Source organism: Cupressus sempervirens, chromosome 10, assembly GCF_028749045.1.
Source record: "Cupressus sempervirens isolate cs-2001-9-10 chromosome 10, ASM2874904v1, whole genome shotgun sequence".
Classification (NCBI taxonomy): Eukaryota; Viridiplantae; Streptophyta; class Pinopsida; order Cupressales; family Cupressaceae; genus Cupressus; species Cupressus sempervirens.
In genome coordinates, this window is record NC_143127.1 from 413,808,832 (window position 1) to 413,820,473 (window position 11,642).

Genomic DNA, 11,642 nt, shown 5'->3' on the forward strand with positions numbered 1-11,642 from the left:
TAAAATGATTAAAATAAATTTGGAAAAAAAGTAGTTTTAACTTTAGTACTATTAAAATCGGAAAAAGAAAAAAGATTTCATTTTGAAAAGTTAAATTTACTATTAGATTCATCACAAAAATATAAATAATATAAATATGTCATTTTAATATTTTTTTAACAAAACGATTAAAATAATGAAAAATTAAGTAGACAATAAAATCTAATAATCAAAAAACAAAACTTACTATTCCCTTAACAATCTTTAATCCCTTATTAAAAATCTTATAAATAAGGTATTTTCAAATTTAAATTAAAACATTTAAAATTAAACTGATAAAATTTAAAGCTTCTAGATACAAATTTCCGGACTAAAAAGCGGTCCTCAAAAGTGCCGGCGAATTTCTCCAGCAGTTTTCTAAACGATCTGCGACGACTATTCCAAGTCGACGGTTCAAAGTTCTCGGCCTTCAACACTTCGTCTTTGAACCGCAAATGTAATATAGAGCGCGGACGGGATTCTTTGACCGTCTGCGACATATCCATCGAGTAAGTGTTTGAACTTTTTTGTTTTGCAGGCATTGCCGTAACCGATGGAAATCATGGCCGTAAGTGTTAATGGATTTTGGACGCTCGCTCTCTTCTGTTGCACACTTTGTATTCATTTTCTCCACTGCAGCTGCATCTCGCAAGAGGGTAAAATTCTTCTCGCGATAAAAGGGAGCGATTGGGTCGACGTAGGTAACAATTTGAGGGACTGGAATGCTTCCGATGAAAATCCCTGCAGCTGGAATGGGATCTCTTGCAATGCTTCCAATGTTGTCACTGCAGTTAATCTCACCGCCGCCTCACTTTCAGGCAATCTGACATCTTCCATATGCCTTCTTCCAAGTCTGGAGACGTTGATTCTCAGCGGTAACGCCTTCCAATTGCCCTTTCCCGACGGACTGTTTGAATGCAGGAGTTTGCAATTGCTCGATTTGTCCATCAATCGCTTCTTCGGAGGCCTGCCCAGTCGAATCAGTGAATTCAGACAACTGAAGGTCTTGGATTTGAGTCAAAATAATTTCAGTGGCTCGATTCCTTCAGCCATTGGATTGATGCCAAATATTGAAGAGCTCTCGTTGAACAAAAATCATTTGAATGGCACAATCCATGCTAATATAACTTCTCTGTCCAAATTGAGAAGATTGTTGCTTTGGGGCAACAATTTGTCTGGACTGATTCCCTCTAACATTGACGAGATGGTGAGCTTATCCGTCTTAGATCTTTCTGATAACCAGCTAAGCGGTGAAATTCCGTACAGAATCGGAAATCTTGAATCTTTGTCTGAGCTAGTTTTGGATCAAAATCAGCTCACCGGTGAAATCCCTGCACGGCTCGGTATTCTGCGGAACTTGACAAGGGTAGTCCTGTATGGGAATAAGCTTAAGGGGTGGTTGCCCCAGGATTTGGGTACGTATTCCGATCTCTATTTTGTAGATTTGACGGAAACTGGTTTGGAAGGCCCCCTTCCGAAAAATCTGTGCAAAAATGGAATGCTGTACGGGTTGGCTTTATCATCAAATAATTTCAATGGAAGTCTACCTTCCTCCTTGGGAGATTGTGAGAGTTTGCAGTATGTACAGCTGAATAACAACCAGCTCAGTGGTGCGATTCCTGATGGGCTCTGGAGCTCTTCGAGTCGGGTACAACTGATGCTCGATAATAATAAGTTTGAGGGCCAGATTCCAGCCGCGATTGGCCGAGCAGAGAGTCTGGCTTGGTTGCATATAAACAACAACCAGTTCAGCGGAAGCATTCCCTCAGAGATTGGACAGCTGAAAAATCTCCAGAAATTGATCGCCGGGAACAATCAGTTGTCAGGGTCCATCCCGAATGAGCTCGCGGGCTTGACATTGATAAATAATCTGCAGCTTGATCACAATTTTCTGTCCGGAGAAATTCCCAAGGGTTTGATATCATTGAAGAAGCTTTCTATTCTCAATCTGGGTACAAATCGTCTTACAGGCGAAATCCCTGCATCCTTGGGCAACCTGTCCGCACTGAACAGTCTGGATCTCTCAAATAATTCGCTTTCTGGTCAAATTCCTGCTGAATTAGGACAGCTATCATTAAATGTTTTTAATGTATCCAGCAATCGCCTGAAAGGTCCTGTTCCTGCCGCTCTAGACAATTCGGCTTACAAGGACGCTTTTCTCGACAATCCAGGATTATGCGGAGGTCGGAATTTGATGCTCAGATCGTGTTCTTCAGACAAGGCATCGTCTCAGCGGTTGGCTGCAATTCTGATACCGTCTGTGATCATAGCAGCCATGGCACTTGGCTTCATTTGTGTGTATTGCTTCTGTCTCAGGAAATCAAGCACGACGCCATCATGGCAATTGACATCTTTCCATTTGCCAGAGCTGGACGAGCTTCACATCCTCCGCAACTTGTCGGAGGATAATGTTGTTGGATCCGGAGGCGCCGGAAAGGTTTACAAGGTCGTTCTGCCGAGCGGGGAAATGGTAGCGGTGAAGAAGATCCGGAACAGAAGCAGATCACGGGGAAATTATAGGAGAAAAGGGGTGCATTTGCAGGGTAACCATGAATTGGGGGAAGTGGAGATGGACACGTTGGGGCTCATCCGGCACACCAACATTTTAAAGCTTCTCTGCTGCATTTCAAGCGAAGAATCCGATTTCAAGCTGTTGGTGTACGAGTACATGCCCAACGGGAGCTTGTTGGAGCGCCTGCAGAATTCACAAGGACCACAGATGGGGTTGCCATGGCCGACACGCTATAAGATCGCAGTCGGTGCAGCTCGTGGGCTGAGTTATATGCATCACGATTGCACACCTCCAATCCTGCACAGAGATGTCAAATCCAGCAACATATTGCTGGATGAAAATTTTGAGGCTAAAATTGCAGATTTTGACCTGGCCAGAATCCTCCATAACCTGGGTGAAGAGTACTCTGTTTCCGGCTATGTGGGTTCTCACGGATATATAGCCCCAGGTTCGATTTTATCCTTCCTAATGAAATTCTAATTTGTTGAAGTTTCGATTTCTTTGTTAAAGATTTAGCGCCATTAACAAATTATGTATGTTGTTGTGCAGAGTACGGCCGGAGACTGAAAGTGAGCGAGAAAATAGACGTGTACAGCTACGGAGTGGTGCTGTTAGAGCTTGTGAGTGGGATGAAAGCTACGAATGAGGCGCAATATGGCGAAGGAGTGGACATTGTGGAGTGGATCCGCAGCACAATAATAGGGAGGGGAGAGATGGCAGTTTTGGATTGGCGAATATTGGAAGAGAAATGGATCGAGCAAATGCTGTTGGTGTTGAGGGTGGGTCTAGTTTGTACAAACAGGGAACCGAAACGGCGGCCATCAATGAGGAAAGTGGTGGAGATGTTGGTGATGTGCAATGAAGAAGAAGACGAAAGGCGTAACGTGTTTCATCAGCAAGCGAGGAGGAGTCGGAGGGCGGATGCCAATTTCTCCGCTACCACGCCACTTTTCCAGAGGGACACCGAAGCCGACGACCGTTAAAGATTTTTTCGGACGACTGTGGAAGATATTTGAAAGATGAGAATCCTCCAACACCGCTACGAAAATTCCTGGTAGGTTGAAGGGCGTCACTTGCATATCTTGCTACATGAAATGGAAAGAACCGTATTGTTTTCGGGCTTTTCATAGATAAGGTTTTATGAGGCTACGGGATAGAGGTGGTGATTCTACCCAACAAATGTATGTTGTAAAATTATTTGTTCAAGTAGTTAATAATTCTTCTAATGGAGGATTTAACGTTTTCATATTTTTATTTTTCTTGCTAAAAAATTGGGCAGAAAATAGATCGTTGGATGCTGTGGCAATCTCAAATATGTAGTTTCTGAATGGTTCCTAGTGTTTCTCATTTTTTGGTATAATGTTGATAAAATATTTCTTTTCTTAAGTGAAGTCTGGTTTCTTTGATTATGCAACTCTCTATCTATGTAGTTAAGTTTGGTTTCATTGATTATGCAACTCTCCATCTATGTTTCCTTTGTCTTTGTTCCCAACCTAGATTTCGGACTTTGCATTTTATCAGGGTTTGGTAGTATTTGATAGCTTTTCCTAATGGCCAGGGCTTTTTTATATTCTATCCAAACCCTTCACTCATGTGAAAAGGATGTCACTTGTCTCGTTCATTTCACCCTCTTCTACTGCCAATACTTTCATGCAATGTTAAGAATTTCCGTTACACAATGGGATTGTTATGATAGAGTATATATGCTCTAGTTCCTCTCCTCAAAGCTAGAGATTTCTCCTCTTTAATGAATCTTGCAACAAACAACATTCTTTAAAGAGTTAAATCATATTCATTCAATCTTCTTGTAAACTATTATTTCATTTCATTAATGCAATTTGCAGTTTTATTTTAGGCCTCATCACCATACAAGACATGTCATACAATGATGATTTATTATTGAACAACTCATCTCAACTACTCTATAATAATTGTTCATAGTTCAATATTTCTATTCTCTTTAATGAATTTCTTTGCAAACAACCTTGTTTCAAAAGTAATTCACGATCATTCAATTTAATTGTGAATTATAACTGTCATCCATATATCCACTTGCAGTTGTTCATTCATTCCTCATCACCATACCAAGCTCGTAAAAAATGAAATAATTTATTATCGAGCAGAGCATTTCACCTTTTCTCTAATAATAGTTCTTGGTTGCCACAATATACAAAAGATTGTTTTAACAAGCCCCATGTCTTTGATCACTCAGTGATCTATCATCTTCAATATAGCATAGTTTTCTTTTATAATTATTAGATTTTTGCTATGTGTCACTTGCAAAGAATTATTGTTGTGTTGTTCTTGTGTATTAATGTCTCCATTTTTTTAGTTGGTGACATTAATGCTTTATTTTCTTAACATATACAATGTGTGTAACTCTCACATTAAAATTTAATTAAGCAGAAGAGAGCTAGGACACAGTAATATATAATTAGAGTTTATAAATGAGAAATGTTCAAGTAAAATCTTGATTAATAAAATTAAATCAAGTTTTGTAGCCATCATTAGAAGATTTTTTTTGATGTTCTTAAAATAAATCTTAATCTAATATGTGACTATTTATAGCAGAGGAAGTTAAATTGAAGATTGTTGATTTTTTATTTAGCAATGGAAACTGTGATTTGTTTTTTTAAGCAATTTGAATCAATAATTGAATCTTGGATGGATAGTGGATCAATTCGAAAATCAAAAATCTATAATTAATATATAATATAAAAGCTTGATGATTGTTAGTACAACATCAGTAACACTCTCATGCCGCTTTAAAGAAGTCTGATTATTTAAAATTTCCAACTTACTAATTTAAGGTTGATGTGTCCTCCATAAAATTAGAGGTTTTCACTTGTAGGTTAATGGTTGTTGTGGAAAGACATCCAATAAAGAGACAACTCAACTTGTAAAACAACTTCTACAAACAACTATGACCAAGACATGAGTAAGTTGATGACTACATTTTGTAATGATATTTTACTAATAAATTCAGCCACACACTTCCAATTTGACACTATTGAGACTACCAATTTATGAATATAATGGACATATTCAAGGTCAAAAAAATATCACTAGATGGAATGCAAAAATAGGTAGTTCCTACCCTAGTGGCAAGATATATAGAATTAAATACTTTCTTATTGAGGGTCATGTGTGTTACTCCCATAAATAATATTTTGTCAATTAGTGTCAAATGACAAGCAAGTAGTTATGTCAATGACAGTCAGTATGCATAGTTAGCGAGTTATGTAATTCTCGAGCACACAGGAAGAAAAGGTCAAGTATATAGTTGTCACTGAGCTTAGTATTTACCAAATGAGTTTTATACTCATCGAGCATAAGTACTTACCGAGTCAAAATGAGATCATCAAGCAGAATAGTTATACCTAAGTGTGAACTTCATTGAATGACAACATAATGAACAAAGTACTTACTAAGCAAGACAAATGCCACATAATAATATGTTTTGGCACAAACATTGATGTGAATTGGTCATACCGAGCGAGAAATTAGATTCACACGTTGTAAAGAAAAGATTTGAAAGTATTTCTTGAAGAGTGTGATCTAACTACTTTATGATTACAAGGCAAAGAGGATCAATTAGAATGGTGAAGAAAAAATTGTAGAACAAGGATCATTCTAGATTGTTGATTTCAATTTGAGATGCATTCTAGAGGGTTCCTAAAACATAATTAGGTTAGATATTGAGAAGGGAAAAGAAAACTATAAAGAGACTCATATGGAATAGTTTACAATTGTAGTTAGTTGTTATTGAGAAGGGTATTGAAGCAAGAAGATAGAGAACAAGGTTGAATATATCAAAGGTCAGGAATCTCGAGTAGTGAAAGAGGAATTGAATATCAGTCACAAGAGGTCATATTAGAAATTGTATTGAACTGAGATTTGATCAAGAAAAGTAAGTTTCTATTACACAGATCAATTGTTACTACTTTCTTATCATTGTAGAAATTTTAAATCCTTGTAAAAGGTAGACCTAATAGTCTTATATGTAAATCTCTTAACTGAGTACACATTTAGTTGAGTGTTGTAAAATCCTTGTGAAAGGTGGATCTTAGCAAATATTATTGTATACTCCTAGAATATAGTAGGTCACTGGAAGTGACACAAACATTATAGTCATAACAATGCACCCTCTTTTTGTAGTAGTGATGGATTTTGTGGGTACCATCCCCATCACAATTTTTCCTTTGACCAAGGGTTTCTGCATGATCAAATGATTATGATATGTTTGATTAATATTTATTTACATGTTTATTAGATTAGATTAGTTATTCTCATGTTCACACATTGTGAAATAAGTTATGTGGTTACCGAGTCACTGAATGAACATAAAACTATTTAATGTGTTAAGACTAGAATTTTTGTGTGGATACTAATCCCCCCAACATCATATCTATCTATCTATATATTCCAAAAATTGGTATTAGAGCTTAGTTCTCTTGTTGATGGTTCTACCACTTGACAGTGAAAATATCTAAGTCATGGAGAAGTATAGACTAGATAGGACCATTGAGAATCATACATTAGAATTAAGGATGGCCATGAATGAGATTAGTGAACTGAAGAACAACCTAGGAGGAAGGAAATTGACTAGAAAACTAATGAAACAACCTATTAGTTATAAGAAATTAAGGAACTATCTGATGGGAAAATGTCTGATGAATTTGAAGCTACTATAGCTGATCTACTTGAGACAAATCATAGCATTACCGAGTAAGTAAAAGTACTAAAAATGGAACATGAAGTTGTGTCTATGAGGTATTGAGAATTAATGGAGTAGAAAAGAAAAAGCTAAGGATGACAAGAAAATAATGGAGGAAGATAAGAGACAAATCACTGAAAGATTGGATGTTAAGGATGAATAAATCTCAAGGTTGACACAAAATCACTATGACATGATGAATCAAATACTAGGTCCTAATCATGAAATTGGCAAGAAACTAGAAGAGATCATGAAATTAAGGACTAAAAATGAATGACTAAATAATGAATTGAAATCTAAGAAGGAAAAAATGAGGGATTAATGAGATCAAAAGAAAGTATCAAGACATTGGATGAACAACTCAAAGGACAGAGGTAACTGTGTGATACATCTGGCTTAGGCTATACCAAGCACTCTACTACTGAGAAAGGAGAATAATCCAAGAAGCTCAATGAAGGAATGTTCACACCAATCCAAAACCCAAGAAACCTACATGCTATCATTGTGAAAAGCCTTGACACACAACAAATGTCTCTAGGAGCAACAATGGCAAGTACAATGTTACTTCCAAATTTGATGGTTATTATTATCATTGCAATAAGTATGGACCTCAAGCATATGAGTGTAGATCAAAATTTAATCAATCCACTAAGAAGTATGCATTCAATAAATACTTTTATACTTGCAACAAGTTTGGACACAAGTCACAAGATTATAGATCTAAGATGAAGTCTAGATGGAAAATGAGAAGGAAAGACCTAACACTATCAATTGGGACTACAATACATGGTATTCTTGTACTCTATGTAGAAAATATGGTCATATTGCAACTAATTACATGAGATTACATTTTGTAGGAAGATTTAGAAATTGGAGAAATTTTGGAATGACTTGTTATTATTTTCACAAGCTAGACCACTTAAGTAAGAATTGCATGTTCTGAGTATCAACACCTAACAAGGAAGAAGCAAGAGGTAAAGGAAAAGTGAATGTTGATGAAATTTACAAACAAATGAATAGTCAAATTATTCATCTCTTCTTGTTTTCCATAGAATACTCAAATTAACAAATTTACAAGAATAAGCACAAATAAAGATTAAAGAAACATGAATCCATAAGATTAAAGAAACATGAATCCATAGGTGCAGACAGATATTGTAGTGGAAGAAGTCTAGTGTTAGGGAATAAGAGAAAAAAGGAGAAGCAAACAACATACCTTTGAGCACTGCAAACACCTTGAAGGCTTTTTTCTTTCTCTTCTCATCATATTTTGAATGAAATCTTTGTTTCAATTTAAATCTCGACATTAATCCAAGAAATACAAGAAATAGTAATGTATAAAGACTTTTACTTTCATTTTCAAATCCTAGAAATGCATTTTGTTGACACAATTTGGTAGAACTATCTGCCGAATTGCATAACTTGTGAGACTGACGAATTTGATATTTGAGAGTAGAGGACAAATGTATAGCAAGCATGCTCTAATTCTTCAACGAAACTCCATCATTACAATAAATGTAAATAGTAAGGAAAGAGGGATTTTCGTTATCATGCATAGATTTCCACATTGTTCAATCATCCAATGCTTTGCCCAGTCTTTCCACATTCAGTGCCACTCAAGTCTGTCCCAAACTAAACAGAATGAAAAGCTAAAACTCAAGTTGTCTTTCACAAAAAATGATAGGGAATGGAGCATCAGATATAAGTGTTATTACGAGGAGAACTGTGTCCACAATAACGACACAAACAACTTGTATACCCTCGGCAAGAAGCTTGCTATTGATCTCACCTAGGAAGCATTTCCAGACAATAGGTGGTGCTCGCTATCCATCACCTTGCTCACTTAATTTATGCAACACAATGAAATCTCCAGCCTGCCCACCTCATTCACCGCTTTAGGTCCTATTGTCCAGAAAGCCAGTCAAAAAATGTTTATCGACTAATATGTCTGACTGTCCAAGACAAATCCAGTGGGCTCTCGCCTAGGTGAAAGCCTATCAGCTAAAAAAGGCCATAAACCATAGGCCATATGATGGGGTTAACAAATACGACCATAGTTGCATTTTCTTGACATTCTAGAAGCATAGACTTCTCATTTATAAGATATTCATAATTACGCTAAAGGTATTCCCTATATGAGATGGAGGACCTCATTTTGTAGATCAACGGTTCAAAGTCTAAAGGAAACCATTGATGACCATTGTAAGCATCTGATCTGTTTATTGTACTTTTACTAACCAACCCTCTTAATCTTTTTCAGTGTCACCTCCATTGGTCTTTTTCCCTTTTCTTCATTGTCACGATGAAGTTTGGGGTGAAGATAATAAGGCATACTGATGCATCTTAACTAGGCACTAGACGCTCGACTCGTGGCAGAAGAACTTGAAATTAGCGTGAAGGTTGAAAGGGAAGAGGATGGGAATTTCAAGGTGGATGAAATAATGAGGCATATGAGGGATGTTATGGGTTATGGTGGGGAATGAAGGATGGCATGTGGGAGAGAATATGGAGAAGATGAGAAAGGGACTGTTTGGGAAAGGGGAAGTCCAAGAGAGATACATACACAACTTTATCAAGCACCTTCCCTAGTTCTCACCCCTACTACTATCTATTTTGTCTATAAAGATTGATGGGTTTCAAAAAGTATTGTTTCATTTGCTATCATGATACTATGAGGCTTGGAATCATGTATTTGTACTAGTTTTGTTGTAACGGTGATGCCTAAACAATAATCAAGGGGACACTTTTTTTCTTCAGAACTTTTCAAATTTTTCTTTTATATGTCATGTTTTAGTTTAGGTTTTAGCTAATATCTTATATCTATTGTCAATACGTTCTTTCAGTGTCATGACAGATGTATGTATAAGATGTTGAGAAATATTGAAGTTCATTATATTTAATATTGGTAAGAATTAGGCTTCTAGTTTTATATGTTTTAATTTTGATGATCCGTCTCTACTGGTATGTCACAACTGGTTATACTCTTACCTATCTTGTATGACCTTTGTTTCATTACGTTTCATGCTTTAGATAGATTTAGTTGGTATGGATACTCTTTAAATTAAGGTTTTAAAAACAATTGTAAGCTAGGTTAAACAATTATAAGCAAGTTAATAATAGTGTTGGTTGAAGTACAATATTAGAATAGTAACTCTTTCAATAAAGAATGTTTCAGAGGTGGGCAGAGGCGAAGGAGAAGCTAGACTTCATGGTAGAAATCTATACATTTTTGAAACTTCACAATCCTTTTATTTGTGACCATTTTGTCATTGGGAAGCTTGCCCAAGTATGCTATTGGAGGTCTCCCTTGGTTAAGAAATTGTCTTGGTTCAAATCCTACCATCACCTAGTGGTCATCGCACTTGGTAAACATGTACAAATGCTCAATTAGAAGAGGGGTTTTTGATTCTCCATTTATTTCAGCCATGGATTCGTCGTAAGAGAGTCATATCTTCTTGACCTTTGTGATGAAGAGCAAGATCACGAGGAGAATTGTGATTGCACTTACTAATATGAACCTTGTGCTTAGGTTGATTTGAACTCGATCCTTCACTCCTAGGCTTCATTTTCATGGAAGAAATCATCGACAAAGGTGGTCAAGAGAGGATAGGATGAGATTTGAGGTGTTAAGGGCTCTGACATTCTGCATGACCTATGTGATGCTAAGCACAAATGAATTAGATGGGGTTACTAGTATGACAATGTTGCAAGCTGGGATGAACTCTTTCAAATTTGTCATATTCATGAATTCCATTGCGAAATTTATGACCTTGCTCTGGCATTTATTGCTAGAGTTAGAGGTTTTCAGATTGGGGTGGTTGCAAGGCATGGAAGCACTATAGCGGTTGACTATGCTCTAAAATTTGGCATATTTTGGGTACCAATGTTGGAATAATTGAAGCTCTAGGTCAATAATGTCCGAACGATCATATTATATATCATAAAAAACATGAATTTGCAACACAATGCCCTATTTGTCATATTAGTAGATATCAATCAAATCAATTAACAAAAAAGTTGCCTTGCAAGGTTCTTTGGCATATTCCCATTATTCCATGTCTGCAACGATTATTCAGGTGCAATAGCTTGGCACAATTTATGGATTACCATGCATGCAATAGAAGTCAAGATGACATTATGCGAATGCCTATAGATGGTTTGACATTTAAGGAAATCGAGAATAAATGGACACACTTTAAAAAAGAAACTCGTAATCTCAAGCTTTCACTGGCAATAGATGGTGTCAATCCTTTTCGAGAGATGAGATCTACTTACTCGATGTGGCCTATTTTTGTTATAAAAAATAACATACTCCCTTGGTTGTCCATAAAGAGAGCACATAATGTTGACACTGATTGTTCTAGGTATTTTTTGATTTAATGGTCATCTACATTA

General features: G+C 36.5%; 1 protein-coding gene across 1 annotated transcript; it reads left to right on the plus strand.

Moving 5' to 3' along the window:
* The first annotated feature begins 473 nt into the window (after positions 1–473).
* On the plus strand, positions 474–3,784 carry LOC149534461 (uncharacterized). Its single transcript, XM_089803703.1, has 2 exons — positions 474–2,978; positions 3,080–3,784. Exons 1-2 carry the CDS (start codon positions 572–574, stop codon positions 3,511–3,513), a joined length of 2,841 nt encoding a protein of 946 aa, XP_089659829.1. The 5' UTR covers positions 474–571; the 3' UTR covers positions 3,514–3,784.
* Positions 3,785–11,642: the final 7,858 nt, after the last annotated feature.